The sequence below is a fragment of the Aquila chrysaetos genome, chromosome 9 (assembly GCF_900496995.4).
Source record: "Aquila chrysaetos chrysaetos chromosome 9, bAquChr1.4, whole genome shotgun sequence".
NCBI lineage: Eukaryota > Metazoa > Chordata > Aves > Accipitriformes > Accipitridae > Aquila > Aquila chrysaetos.
Window position 1 is genome coordinate 20,179,253 of NC_044012.1, and position 15,862 is coordinate 20,195,114.

Sequence of the window (15,862 nt, forward strand, 5' to 3'; positions counted from 1 at the left end):
AAAAGTATCAAATTGTCCTGAACTGTATCTGATCTGCCTGACCAACATCTTCAGATGTTTCACCTCTTTATAAGTGGCAGTAGAATATCCTTGGCCGGAGAAGCCATGTCCTTAAATGAAGTTCTCTCTTCATTGATCTTGAGTTTTCATGGAAAAGCTGCATCTCTGCAAACCATATACTTGGATCAGGAATTTGAGAACTGTTTTTCTGTTCACATTTCTATGTAGAAAATACATTGAAAGTCACAGGTTTTGCTGTTAGAAGACCTGTACTGGACAAAGGAAATATTCCATGCTGATGATCTTTGTTGATCCACTTTTCAGTGATTCACCCTCTTTCTAGTTTTCAAAATAATTTTTTAAATAATATGAAATTAAAAAACCAAGCAGAATTCATGTTGTGCATTGCCGTGAACCCTTTGTTTGCCTAGGTTAAAGATGAGGCTAACAATTTGTCTTAGATTTTATGCATGTCACAGAAATGTCAGCTCTGTATGAGTACTTTCTGTGATGTAGAAGTGTGCCATTGAGATATAAAAATATCAGAGCTTTATTGTTGATAAATTGCTTCTAATTAATCCCTATATCAGTTTACTTCTTTGCAAGTGTCCCAACATGCTGAACTAACCTTAACAATCCTATTTTTAATGGTTTCTCTGAGAAGGATATGATCTTTGTTTTAAATCCATTTAGTGAAACTTTTCCCTCTGTTGTGGTTTAACCCCAGCCAGCAGCTAAGCGCCACGCAGCCGCTTGCTCACTCCCCCTGCAGTGGGATGGGAGAGAGAATTGGAAGGGTAAAAGTAAGAAAACTCGTGGGTTGAGATAAGAACAGTTTAATAATTGAAATAAAATAAAATAGTAATAATAAATTGTAATGAAAAGGAAAATAACAAAAAAGAAAGAAATAAACCCCAAGAAAAACAAGTGATGCAAATGAAAAACAATTGCTCACCACCAATCAACTGATGCCCAGCCTCTTCCTCAGCATTGACACCCCCAGGCAGTTTTCCACCTAGCTTGTATGCTGAGCATGATGTCATATGGTCTGGAATATCCCTTGGGTCGGTTGGGGTCAGCTGTCCTGGCTGTGTTCCCTCCCAACTACTTGTGCACCCCCAGACTCCTCGCTGGTGGGGTGGGGTGAGAAGCTGAAAAGTCTTTGACTTAGTGTGAGCACTGCTCAGCAACAACTAAAATATCAGTGTGTTATCAACATTATTCTTATCCTAAACCCAAAACAGCACTGTACCAGCTACTAGGAAGAAAATTATCTCTATCCCAGCTGAAACCAGGACACTCTCTCTAAAGAAATGTAAATGTGCAACTTGGACTCCTGCTTATTAAATATATTTGATCCATGATACTTGATCCCTGCTGTAACTTACTTGGCTAGTATTTTGAGAATTTTAACCACTTGTACCTCAAGCTTGGTCAAGAAATATACAGGAATGAATAAAAGGAAGTGGACTGGTGCTAAAAAAAGGCAAGAAAATTTGAATTGATACAATGATTTCTGGAATGGTACTGTGTTTATGGAGTAATCTTTCATTAGTGCAGGAAGCTTGCTTGTTCTGTCTTCACAGTATAAATGTCTGGTTTTAAAGTAATTTATCATTCTCTGGTTTTTATTTTGAATTTGACAGTGTTTCTACTTTTGAAGGGGTAAAGATCCTACTCCTACTTTATAGTTCAAAAGCCCAACTTTTATTTTACATTTAAAAGACTTTGCCTAAGGGAAACTTTAAGAGAAAGAAAAGGTGTTTTAAGTGTTCTTTGTGCTTACTAAGTGTCTGACTTGCTGACTTGAAAGCAGAGGCAGTACAATAGAAGCAGTGCAACCTTCTTCTAACTTTAAAGTGCTCTGTGACTGATCCAGAGCTACTTAGTGCCAGAGTGACAATGGAGTGATGCTGTCCATACTTAATTTGTTTTCAGTATCACTTGTGCCAACACAATTAATATGTACTTGAAGGTTACAGAACTGGCAATTACAAGGTATCATTTTTCAAACAACGTGGAAGTGATTCTTTGTGAGCCTTATCCATTAAGAACTGTGTGAAAGCACACAGTTTGTGTAAAACACAAAATATATTCTTCCTTCATAAAAAGTCTTCTATTTTTAAGAGAAGTATGCAGATAATGAAAAATATTATATATAATCAGTGTTTTAATGAGCCATTGCTAATAAAACTCTCAGACCCATTTGTTCTCTTAGATTTAAGATAATACCCTAAATAGACTCTGCCACCATTAATAATGTAAAATCACATTGAAAATATAAGGCTGTGTTAAAGTACAAGTAATAGCAAATAAAACTTTCATTATTATAACAGTGATGTTAATTTTTAGTGGAGGATCTCATGACTTCATCAAAGAATATACAGACATTGAGACCTTCCAGAAAGCAACAGCTGCCTCATCAGTAATGATAGCTCGTGCTGCCATGTGGAACCCATCCATCTTCAGAAAAGAGGGTCTTTTCCCCTTGAAGGAAGTCATGCAAGATTACATCAAATATGTATGTTTTTTTGGAAGATCTTACTTGTAGTTAACATTGTTTAGAATTGTTAATCCAAATCTTATTACAGTATCTTAACTCTTTGTAATTTCAAAGACTTAGGCTCTGGGGATATTCTAACTTACTGCATATGACATGAGTCTTGCAAATCAACCGCTGCTTCCTCTATTTTATTTTGCTCAGAAAAAAATGTTCAGAAATCTGTACTCAGAAGACAGTTTTTCCTGATCATTCTTATGTACCATGCTTTTTAGCCCTAGTTTCTTGGGAACGTTTATGAGGCTTACAAGGCTATCTAAACATGTCTAGAAATTTGAAAAGCTAATGATATATAGGCCAATTCTCTTGATGTTACAGTTGTGCAAATAATATTGAACAGAAAAGTGAAGGAATAGTAAATACTCAGTTACTGCTAGATTCATTTTTAGAAATTAATTGCTTTTCACGAATACTGTCAAAAATTTTTAACAGCAGGGAAGCAAAGGGAATGATTTGCTGGTAAAGTAATGCTGTATTATAGTACTATAGCTCCATTAGCTGAGTCATCTATTATATAAGTTTTCTCTATTATTCAAAATACACAATTTTAATGACATAATAGGAAATTAATCAGAAATCTGTGGCTTTGGTCATGTCATCAATTCAAAATTTTTTGGGTTTTGAAAATTTGAACTGCCATTAACTAGTTACTTACTAAAATATCACTGCATTGCTAGTCAGTTATGTAAACTGGTCAACTCTTTCTTCGTAAGTATATCAATAAGTTGAACTTCTGTTCATGAAAGCATGCCAAAATAGTCAGATTATACTCATGTTCGTGAGTAGTCTTGAATATGTTATTGAGGTAACTGTGCATTGTGGTTTGCCTTTCAAAAACGATTTTGAAATTTATCAAGAGACATGAGCATTATATAAGATAAATTTGTTTGGTACGTTTTTATATACTTTGTCTCTCTCCTTCAGGCAGTAAGATATGATAATCACTATACCAACACAAAATACTGTTTGTGTCAGATGTTAAGAGAACAGCTGGAAACTACTCAGGGTAAGAAGCTGCATGCTGCACAGTCCACACAGGAGATCTGGTAAGCATGTACTTCAGAAACAGGAATTGTACTCTGTCAAACTTGCAAGCCACTTCTCTGTCTGTAGCACTGCCTGGCATTTCATACCTTCAGAAGAAGTTGCAAAAAACCCAAAAATAAACCAAACAAAAAATCCAGGAAGTGAGATGTGGAATAATACAATAAACTTTTCTAGGTTTCCTCCATGCTCAGGTTTTAAAGCTTTAACCGTAAAACTGTCTACATATTCAACATACTCATTTGAGTGGTGCGTAACTGAGTGACAGGCATTTATCCAATATTTGCATTAACTGATTAAGAAAAGTTTCAGCATTCTGTAGTGTTAGTCTGGAGGTTAATAGTGTGGAGTTTGTCTTCTTCCAGACATATTTATTTATTTGGACTTTTCCTTTTGCATGTGGGGATTTTAATGTTACTGGAATATTTATGACGTTTGTTTTAAATGAACACTTAGAGATAAACTGAAAACCATGTGTGAAGGTCACCTGTATGATACTTAAATGTATTTCTTTTGTGCTGCTTTTCATACCTGAAATATCCTAATGAACAATGACAATGTTTTCGGGGAAATATAGCAGTCTAGAGGAAATATAGTGTCTCAAAGGGGAGGCAGAAAAAGAAGAAGGAAAAGTTTGAGAGAAACCGTAAAATAGACATGTGATTAAAGAATTCACACAGAATGGAGGGGAATTCAGGTTTGGACCCATGCCAAACTGAACAAAATCAAGGTCTGAGCTTGCATGTATCATATCCATGTTGTGTGCTATAATTATCCTTCTGATGGAATGGAGGGGAAGAGAGTCTCTGTTTTTATAAAATAAACAGTCTGAAACTGTTTGTTATCTTATGTGTATGAAAATGGATAGAAATGTTGAAAGCTTGAAATATTTTGTAGATGGAGTTATTGTTTTCTAGCAAACCCTAATCAGCATTCTGTTCATGTTCAAAATGAATGGAAATGCCTGCAATCCTTTTGCCAGTTTATTGGAATTTACCAATTTTGGCTCTTTATAAACACTGCTGTCCATGTTTATTACAATACAATGAAGGGAATTTGTATTTTATATATAGAAGGAGCTAGCCTTCATTATTCATAAAGGAGCAGTGGAATCCATGAACAACATTTAAATCTTGCAAGTTACTTTTCACTTTTGCAATGTAAATAGTTTCACAATTTTTACTACAGTAACTTACTATCTATTTTGCTTATTGTTTTCCAGTTTGGTTAGAAGATTGAAACTGAAACAATCTTTTACAACTTCAAATAACTCTTAGCCAAAAGGGTGGTGGTGTTCTCTACTGCATGAATAGTAATGCATAGTATATAAAGAAAAGAAATTGTAAAGTAAGAGTCAAGCCTTTAAACAGCTAATTGCAAGAGTCACAGTTTATACACATAAACACTGGGTAGAGGTCTAGTGTAAAACTTTTGGTTTTGTGTGCTATGCATTAACAACTATTTAGGGGCTTCCAAAATTGAACATAATCAGTTTTTGTGTATGTGATGCAATACCAATTTCAAAACTGGCTTAAGCAGTGTACATGCATGAGAGAGGGACAGAGAGCGAGGCACTTGAAAATTTATAAAACTGCTTTCTATCAGCAGGCTCAGTCTTTTAACCACTGTTCTAAACAGCCTGTTTAATGTCCAGATAACTGAAGGACATTCAGTTATTTAAATGCACCTATACATTTTCAGACAAAAATGTTACTTAATACTGTTGTCTTCTGGTGGTGATGGCATGTTACAGCCATTTGAGGTTTTAACCTCAGTACTGAATGCAGAACAGCTGCATTTCAAACAAAAAAATTTACCTAACTACATAATAAGTTGTCTTCTCTTAGAAGCATTGGTTAGCATTATTTACCTTCATTGCTTTCCCACTTAGAGCCTTGGAGTTGGCTTTGTGGCTGGAATTCATTTTGTCATTGAACAGCCTCATACCAATGAGCATTCTCGTAACAGTCAGAAAGTAAAAGTTTTCTTATGCTGCAGGTTTTTTTATTGTTATCATCTGCAGAAAATGAATTGCCTCAGTTTTTCAAAGTAGATGCAGCCTGCCATGGATCTGAAATTTAAAAGGATTTGAGGCTCTTGCCTTTGACCCAAATCCTAGTTGCTTCCTCCCTTGTATTGAGGCTTGTGAATAATACTCTGAAGTCAGAAAATCTGAGATTTTGAAGTATTCAGATGTTAGAGTGTTTATTGCTTATAGTATTTTTAAATACTAAAATTAGAAGAAGAATCTATTTCCTACTTTTCTCTCATATTGCCCTTGTGGAGCTGATGTACCAAGAGTCACTCAGAGATGTTCTTTGCTGATTCATCCACCTGCAAGTTATTAATTGAGCTAATAACTTGAACATTGCAGGACCTGTATTTCTGATTAATTCTGCCTGGACTTTCAGGCTGCAAATTGAATGTATAGTGCTGGAAATGAGAACATTCTTTTTCTACTTGTAGATCAACAGTATTCAATAAGAATTGAAGGAGAAACAATATAATGTCACTGTGCAGAATATAGCCACACTTTCATGTGATTCTCTGTACATACATACTCTATTTAAACAAAATTGATTTCTACTTTTCTCTATCTTAATGTGATACAAAAATTTATAAGCTGATCTCTAATACAAAGGAATTGTGATTGAATAGTGAAGCCTTTGAAATGGCTGATTTCTATGAAGAAACAACAGCTATTTTCGAAGCAAAGAAAACATCTTCAGAAACTGAGACACAAGGTGAAGATGACCAAATGGAAGATCCAGATGTAATAAAAATGGCTGTTAGATTTGACAAGTAAGCATGCAAGTTAAGTTTTTCATTATCTTGCATCTGTAAATAAAAACAGTGAATTTGTCAGTGCCTTACAGTTTTTTGAAAATAACAATTTGCCTAACAATGCTTACCGAGTGAATTTTTATGAAGCAATTTGTGTACATCATTACATAATCACTAGCATCACTACTCTTCCTGTGCTATTTGGATGTTGTAAGATGTTCTTTAGTTCCAAGCCTCCTGAGACTGCTTAATTCTCTCAGTTAACTTATTAAAAGTGCTGAGTGATCTTAAAAGAAATTCAAATATCTGTACGTAGAAGAATGTGAGTATAGAAAAATAGAGAGTTCAGTTATTTTTAGTGAAATTTAACTAAACTAAAACACTATACTTTTTATAGAAAAAGTCCTGCACAAATTTCATAATACAAGCAGATAACGTGTGCTCATCTGCAGTCTTCTAAACATGTTCCACTCATAAGGTATTCCTTGAAAAAACAATTCATGGAGTTACGTACAATACTATTTTAAGTAACCTTTGATTATAATCTCTGAAGCCTATAGAATTGCTGTTACTTTCCATATTATACCCATGTTTGCTATTTTTGCTATGTTTGCTATTAAGTCTGTCAAACAGCTCAAGAAGAGTGTGATATAAAATGCTCCTCAAATCCAGTCATAATGCTTTAATATTTACAGCATATATTACCTGACTCCCTGAGGACTGAATGCAGTGGTTTTACAGTATTTCTTTTTTCTGCCAAGTACGAGGGGCTGTAATTCCGTGTCAGTAACTGAATCAATGCCTACCTTTCCTACCCTTTTTTATTTGGTAACTCTGCTATCTCATAACAGAAGCAGCTTCTTTTCTTCTAGTGTTTAATCTTATATTGTTGCTTATAATAAGCAGTGCCAAACTGTATCTCTATTCTGTGTCATATATTTAGTTAGACTCTCCTTTCTGGGAAGTATCTTTTCTCTATTTGTATTACTACAGGATGGGAATGTTTGGGAAGAATTAATAGAAGAGTTTAGGTTTTATTTTAGATGTTATGTCAGACATATTACTTGAATTATCTAATAAAGAAATAGCATTTTTCTCATAATTTGAGCGGTAAAATTAAACCACAAAGAATAACTGGTAGGAATAATATAATAAGCAGCACTATCTGTTTTAAAATAGAACTCTGTGCACAGTTGTTGACCACAGATTTTTCTGTCTAGGCGAGAATATCCACCTCAGATTACTCCAAAAATGTATCTTCTGGAATGGTGTAGGAAAGAAAAGCATCCTCAGCCTGTTTATGAAACTGTGAGTCAATGAAGAAACCCTTTCAAACCTCTTCCTCTGCCTTGTCTATGAAATTAAGTATTTTAGGACTCAAGGTAGTGAGAAATTCTGCTTCCCAGTCTCGCATAGCTCTTGAGTAAGCAGCTTCAGAAATGGTAATACACATATGTATGAAAATAGCAGCTTATTTTATTAGAAAATAAAAATTTAGAAGTGAGACCTTCAGTCTGGTTTTTATTCATGTGTGAAAGAACTTGCTGTAACTACAGGTCATTACATAGGAATCCATGACTGACTTTATTTTACTTCTGTGTAGTAAAAAATTTGGATTCAGAAATCATCTGATTTCTGTTGTTTTCTCTGTTGTTGCACACTATTGTAGGTAGGAACTATATGGGACAGGAGCAACTGCTTGGTTAGATGGGGACATTATTTGATTTTTTTTTTTTTTTGTAAAGCAAAAATATTTGCAGTTTGGACAATTTCTTCTTATTTTTTAATCTTAAATATGCAAGGTTAAATTTGTGGTGTGAATTACAGTAATTTTAAAGGTGTTACTTGATTGTGGTGTAAAGACAAGAATAACAATGAACCCTGACAATGTTGTTTGTTCTGTAAATGACATGACTGTTTTTTGACACCCCCCTTCCTTTTAATTCTTTTTTCTCCAGGTTCAAAGACCATTGGATAGATTATTCTGTTCCGTAGTGACAGTAGCTGAGCAAAAATACAGATCAACTCTGTGGTAAGCTATCCTTAATGTTTTTTGCAGCTGTATTGTAGTTGTTTGTGAAATGTTGCTTAAAACTTGGAATGAAAGGGTGCTCCAGTTATCAAAATCAACTGGAATAAAAAGTCAACTAAAAGCTACCTTCTAAAGCTACCTCTAGGAGCGAGAAAGGATTAAAAATTTTTGAGAATTGAATGTGACAAGAGGAAGTAAGCTTCAGCGTAATCAAGTAAACCATTACAGATTTTAATTTACTTAGCATGTTAGTCCACAAATTGTATTGGAAGGGGAGCAATTATGTGACCTGGTTCAATTGTGTCTGTGAAGAGTTCAAAAACTAACCAAGGGAGGCAGAGGAGAACATAGGAGGAGGTAGTGTCTTCAGCCACTACAGCAGATCCATTCTCAAGAACAAGTCAGGATTAAGTGTCTTTAGACCGTGAAGCAGAGGACAGTGTAGTGGCTTCTCAGAGATCACAGTTAATCAACAGTGACGTCCAGGGCTGCTCTAAAGTTTCATGATGGTATTTTGTACAATCATCTGTTAATACTGGAGCTGACTTCAGGCATTTGCACCTAAGTTGATCTTGATTTAACTGCAAAGCTAAAGCTCAGCATTGAACATTTTACAGAGGACAAATGCACACAACAATTACTGGTGTTTACAGCATTCCTGTTCGGAGACTTTAGGAAGTTAAGTTCAGCTGGTATGAAACTTTGAGAAGAAAATGTTTTCAAATACTGAATTTCACAAATGTGTAATCTTCAGTCCCGCTCAGAAATGGCAGAATTTTTATTATTATGGAACAGTTCCCGCTTCTGTCAACATCAATGAACTTGTACACCTACCAGAGATTTTATTTGGGCCTGAGTGTCATTCAAGAAAAGTGATCCTTCAAAACTCAGTTTTGTTTAGTGATCATATTTGTAAAAGTTAACTTTCTGAGGATTGCAGCCATTTGGGCCAAATACACGTTGACTTCATACCTTTGAAATGAAGAGTGTTTGAGACACAAGACCTGATAGAAACAGATTTTCTAGGAATGTTACATCAGGAGTGATGCATCAACATTGACACCTAGCAAGATTCAGATAATTTCTGGGACTGACCTATTTTGTTCTTCTGCTGTGAGATGACTACAAATGCTGTTTATTTCATGATGTTGCATCAGAGACAGGTAATTGATTGTCTCTTGGCAGTGTTGAGACTTCAGTTTCTACTTTTACCTGTGCTCTGTCTGCTTGCTCTTCAGGGACAAGTCAAAGAAACTGGCAGAACAGGCCGCAGCTATTGTCTGTCTGAGAGCATTGGGTGTCCCAGAGGGAAAGCTGTGTGAGGGAGAGACTCACCTGATTAACAAACGCAAGAGGGAAGACCGGGAGTGCTTGAATAACAGAGACCATGGAGAAGATCTTTCTGAGCCTTCCCATAAAAAAGCTAATTTTATTGCAGAAACTTCTGACATGAATGTGGCTAAGATGCCACGATAGCATGGAAATTAGAGGTTTCATGCCTATGCAGCTACAAATTAGCTCCTATTTGTATATCTTGCTGTTCACCTTTCATTTGTATTCTCTTGAAACAGATAAATTCCCCAGTTGTGAAAAATGCCAATGAGATGTTTACTGTTCACCACTCACTGTCCCTACGGTGCCTTTCAGACAGGATAAATTATCAACTTGATTTTAAAGAACATTGAGAAGATCATCCCAAATAATAAATTTTTTTAAAATACCAGATATTTTGAAAGCAATTTTGTCATTGGTTTTATTACTTGTTTTTTATTTTTACAAGTCTACGGTGTGCTGCTAATAGATGTATGAATACATCATCCATAAGCAGATGGATTCATTATGGAACTATGTAGTTAATCAGAAGAAATAATGTAGGAGCATATTAGTAGCCAAGTACACATGGTTTTGTCTAATGAGTTTTATGCATATCTTGTAAGCTTTATTTACACCCATCATATATCAAGAAAAAGTTTTTTGCAGAGAGGACTTAGAAATTATAACACTAAGCATGAAAATAACATTCTTCTTTCATAATTTCTACTACATTTTACACTCCAGAAATATGACAATAGAATTAACCATCCTTTCCTGGTCTTAGGTATTACAATTGTGCCTTTCCAGTAGAGAATTGGAGCCAAGCCTGGTAGCCATGAATTTGTTGAATGAAGCACTTTGAGCTGTTTTGTTCTTTTGAATGTGGAAGTTCTAGTAAATGTCTACGTGTATATTACCTGCAATAATGGGCATCCAAATATGGCCTTGTGTGTTTGTTCTTGAAATGTGACCTAGTTTGCCTTAGTATTTAGCTGCTGGTGATACTGGTGGCCTTAATCAAAGGCTCATGTTCTCTTCTTAATTTGCCATCATCATAACTTCCTATTAAAGTAAGCTATAGGGACATGCTATATGCCAAGAGAGGATACAGACCTAGTCTGATTTCATGGCAATCCAGCTGAGCTTGTCTGATTTCATTTAGAGTTTTGAATCCCCAAAAGAATGTCTTAATGGATTAAGAGAATTCAGGGATTTTGGTTATTAACAGTTTATTGAAACGGTAGTTTAGTTTCCCTCAACAGGGTAAGGCATCTTAAGATTATCAATTCTGGTCTGAAGACAGGGATATCATGCCATGATCTCTAAAGTATTTGGTATAAAGAATATACAAAATACAATTCATTTGGATGTAGTTCATAAATAGTCTTCCTATTTAAAAATTTGAATCTTTTTCCTCAAGTGATAGTGCCAGCATTAAACCATTCTTTTACAATGGAAGAACGATATCTCACCAGATAATATTCAGACTTATGAAATTAAATGCATGTGTATTCATATTTAAAATGTCTGGTGTTTAAATCAGAGTAATTTATAGTAAATGTATATGGTCTAAGAAGAAAGTTTTTCTTGTTCTTTTTGTACATTGCAGTAAATGCAGTTAAATATACTTAGATTTGATATAACTTTAATGGTAGAATTTTACTCTGAAGCAGCAAAAGAATTTGCAGTACTAATCAGGAATTTCAGAAGTAGCCATTTTCCTATTGAGAGTGCTATCTGGGTATCTTGTTTTTGTCAGGACTATTTGGAGCCATCATAGAATAATAGAGAAAAAGTCGTTCTTAGGTCCTGCTAGCAGTGTGGCTTGCAAGGTCTAATATTGTAGAATGTTTGAGCTTGAAAGGGACCTCTGGAGATCCCATCTGGTCCAACCCCCTTGCTCAAAGGAGGGTCAGCTAGAGCAAGTTTCCCACAACTGTGTCTAGCTGGGTTTCGCATATCTCCAAGGATTGAGACGCCATCCACAACCTTTCTTGGCAACCTGTTCCAGTGTTTGATCACCCTTACAGGAAAAAAAAAAGTGTTTTTTTTCCTTCTTGTGTCTACATGGAATATCCTTTATTTCAATTTGTGCCCATTGTCTCTTGTCCTGCCACTTAGAAGGATCTGGCTTCATCTCTTGTCATCATTGTCTGTCTAAAATTAAAATTGAATCTTTGGATAAACCCCAATTATTATAGGTGGTGGTGCCTAAATACAGTGTGGACTTGTATGGCAGCAATTACTATGGGTTGGTGGAAATTACAGTGGATTGGGACCAATTTATAGATAAACCAGCCATGGGGAGCATGTAATTTCTGTCTTGGCTTGTAGAAGAGTCATTATGTCATGCCCGCCCACCCCCCCCCCCCCCCCAAAAAAAACCAACAACCCCGAAAACAATCACTCAGGAGAAAATTTGCCACTGCTGATACGGTCCTCTTTCAGAAAAGAGATCGGATCATTCAATATAGGAGCCAAGGCCTTCATAACAGTATTTGTATCTTTTCTTTTTTTCTCCTGATATTTTGTCACATGATGTGAACATGCATCCTTCCTGCCTCCTTAGTGAGTTGTAGCACATTGTTTCCTTCCAGCAATTGACTTAAAATGCAATTCAGAGCCCATGTTTATGGGGAGAGATAGGTGACTCCAGTGGCACTTGAGAATACGTAAAATTTGGTTTTATGTTGAACAGCTGAGCAGATTTCTGCAGCATGCTGTCAAAAATTCACATGGGACTATAGTTGAACATAGATACCTAAACAGAGGTTGTATGAATACCCTAGCATGTAGATGCTTAGTCATCTTATGGTACAGAATATGTATCTTGGTTTGGTTGATGGACAGAATTGGATAATACTGGATACATAGTTTCCTGTGAGCTGAAACAAATACTATGTTAACACTAGTCTGCGATGTATATATATTGTATTTATATTTAATCAAATAGGTGCTAAAAGTTGGGGGGGGGGTCTGTTTTCTACTAAGTGCGTGTTTTCAAATCCTTACTTAAATTTTTATGTGGTCACCAATGCTTACGCTTACTTCTCTTAATTCATTGTAATAGTTCTATACATTAATGAGGTTGTCTGTGCTGTAATATGGATGGCCATAGCTAGGACAAACAGCATGTGAAAATGAGAGTGAGGAGTCACTGTGTTGGAATGAGCATTCAATGCTAAATATAGAAGGGCTGTAAATTCTGGCAAATGGCTAGAAAGCATAACATGTTTGACACTCTTGATCAGTTTCAAAAAGAACTAAAGAAAAGTTGCAATTGTATATATGTGTGTGTGCATGTCAGAATGTTTTTGTTTAATGACTTTGTTACATGCTTTCATTCCTCTTAACTCTTACAACTAAGGTGTGACTTATTATCCTACTTTGATCGCTCGATTCATCCTAACCAGTTCTACAGATAGGATAATTGTATTTACTATGTATGTTCCCTTCTCAGCACTGGTTTTAAAGTAATTACTTCAGTGACCAGTGCTTTCCTTCTAGAAAATGTTCTGTTTACATTAGTCTTAAAGAGCAAACTACACTGATGATTTGTCTGTACATGTTTCTCCTGTGCTTCTCTTTTCTGCTGTACCTTTCATAAACAGAAGGTGGCAGATTTTTTTTCTTAATTTTTTTTTTCAGAAAGATATGCTGACTTCTACAGTTTTTAACGATCCAGCCATTGCACTTCTGCATTCTTGCATAGGGTGGCAACTGAGACCACAATTGGGTTGGGTTGGAGGATACTTAGCCTCACTCTTCATAAATGTCTCTTTTTTTCTTTCTTTTCTTTTTTTTTTTTTTTTTTTTTTTTTTTTTTTTTTTTTTTAAATTTGGTGTCAATATGATACTTGGTCAATACTAACCAAAGCTGTGCTCTGTTTTGAGTATTTGCTTAGTGAAAATGTTTCACTATTAATCCTACGGAACTCAGTGAAGCAACTGTTATTTTTTCTGTCACAAGGCTACAGCAAGCAAACAAAAAAGCGGTTGTGTTTTGTTTCTTGATACTGATGTTGCAGAAACTATTCATAACAATACCTGTCAAAGTGTGATCCATGGGAACGGGGAGAACTGTAACTTGTCCTCCCTGTAGCCTGCATGTGCTCTGCTTATTAGAAAAGTGAATGAGAATGCAAAGGTATTTTTACTAGCCTTTTAGCATGGATGCGCTTACTTTGGGGCTACCTCCGGGGGCCTTGCCGGTTGGAATGCTTTTTGGAATGTCCCAGGCTCTGAGCCCAACCCCGCCCTGGAATGTGAGGTTAAATGTTGGCGGTACAAATAAAGAGTTTGAATATCAAAATCCTAGAGTTCCCCAGTACTGCAATTTCAGAAAGCTGGCAAGTGAACCACATGTCAGCTCAGCTGCTCTCTGATTCAAAGAGTAAGCATGCCTTGGGTTGCTGGGGGAGGAGGGGGAGGTAGGATGTTTTTTGTTTAGGTCTGGTTTTTACTTACCCATTATGACCTGCAGAAGGGCATGCTTTTTAAAGACATTAACAGGCAAGATTGAAAGAGGTCCCAAACAGGTGTTGGCTAGAAAGAAATCTTCATTCACAAAAGCATTTTATCACCACTTCTTTAATCAAACCTACAAGCTCAACATACTTGAGAGCTGTTGCCTTACTAAACAGGAGTCTGCTTATATTTGGACTTCGAGTTAAGCAGCTATGTCGATATGATGGCCTGTAAGGCTTAAGTTTCCATCTCTGTCACAGTGCAGGAGGCCAATGTTTGAGGCTTTTATTCAGTTTCTGGTGACAAAGCTGATGAAAAACATTAAAAGCAAGATGCAAAGCCTTTGGTGAGGAGGGAGTGCCTCATGTATTGTTAAACAGCAGTTGCCTAGGTCAGTTAAGGAGAAGAACTGATGAGCTCCAGAGGGAGTCTAGTCCAGTCATCCTTACTCAAAGGAGCATTAACCTCAGTGCTTTTATGAGAGGGGGCTTAAAAAATATACATTTGTGGCGTTCACTTAGCTCCCAAATGAAACCAGCTTGTAGGAGTTAATGTGAATCTGCCTGTTAAATATCTATTAGATAAATAAATAAATACTTTTCTCTTGCTCTGGCATGGTGGGAGAGTCTCTGTTTTCCATTTTTAGAAAGTTATTGTCTGAGAGATATCCTCCTGTGAGAGTTTACAAAGCACTGTAGTACAAATCTGACACTTTACTCATTTTAACTTAATTTTCCTTGTTAGTCTCCATACATTTGTTACTGCTTCAGTGTGTCATTGTGTTGATAAGAAAAATGAGCTTCCTGTTTAACTGCCTTTAAAAATTATTGCTCGGTGATTGTAACTGAAATGGTTATAATCTATCTATAGTTGCGAACACGGATTTTTTTGTTAGTATTCTATTGCGTAGAGCTGACAGAATTGGATTTAAGTACAGATCTTCAATCTGTACTTTTTAGCTGGTTTAAAACTGTATAAACATTTTACCTTTCCTAATAAGGTTTTTTACTAATTTGTAAAATTATCTATGCAGTAGTAGGATGCTGCATGTGCCATGCATGCCTATATACTTGCCACTGTCTATTCTGTGCAGAGGTTTTTAGCAAGGATTGTTAGCATTTGGTCATAGGTCTTTATGTTAAACTTCTTAAACAGAAACTGCTAAAATGGTTTTCCTCATTGTGGTCTGAAAAAAGCAAGAGTTACAAAGATATTAAACTAAAAGCTAGTACTTTTTAACCTTTTTTAATTTCAAGTGTTGTAAAAAATTCTCCTTTTTGAATTAGAAAAAAAAATTAGGCTCTAATCAAACTTCATTGGGAAGCTTCTTGGTGACTTATGTGATTTGATTCAGTGCACGCTTATTTACTTAAGAAATGAACTACTGCAATTTTCTTTAAGTTTCTCAGGCAGCAAAGACGTGAATGCCATTTAGTACTTTAGTGTTTCACTAGCTCTGAATCATAAAATTTAAAGCAAATTTCCTGGCCATCTGTATCTGCTCTAGTTACATACTCATATAAGTCCCAGGCAACAAACAATTTAAAAGCTGAAACCATTGTCATTGTTTTCTTCTCACTGTGCTGAAACGGAGCCAAATCCTGGACACCAGACAGAACACAAGTAAACATGTCTGGGTAGAGGTACCTATACGAACCACA

At 35.8% G+C, this 15,862-nt stretch overlaps 1 protein-coding gene across 10 annotated transcripts in view; it reads left to right on the top strand.

Annotated features, from left to right (window-relative positions):
* The window catches only part of DUS2 (dihydrouridine synthase 2), a 50,519-nt gene that overhangs the window by 18,535 nt on the left and 16,122 nt on the right, over positions 1-15,862 (top strand). For 5 of the 10 annotated variants that reach the window (XM_030024783.2, XM_030024786.2, XM_041125803.1 and 2 more), the window contains 6 exons: positions 2,353-2,521; positions 3,485-3,606; positions 6,263-6,406; positions 7,609-7,696; positions 8,347-8,420; positions 9,659-10,143. In XM_030024783.2, the coding sequence (XP_029880643.1) occupies positions 2,353-2,521; positions 3,485-3,606; positions 6,263-6,406; positions 7,609-7,696; positions 8,347-8,420; positions 9,659-9,896 (835 nt within the window). In that variant the 3' untranslated portion in view covers positions 9,897-10,143. The other 5 variants (XM_041125808.1, XM_041125804.1, XM_041125805.1 and 2 more) reach the window with 2 other exon arrangements.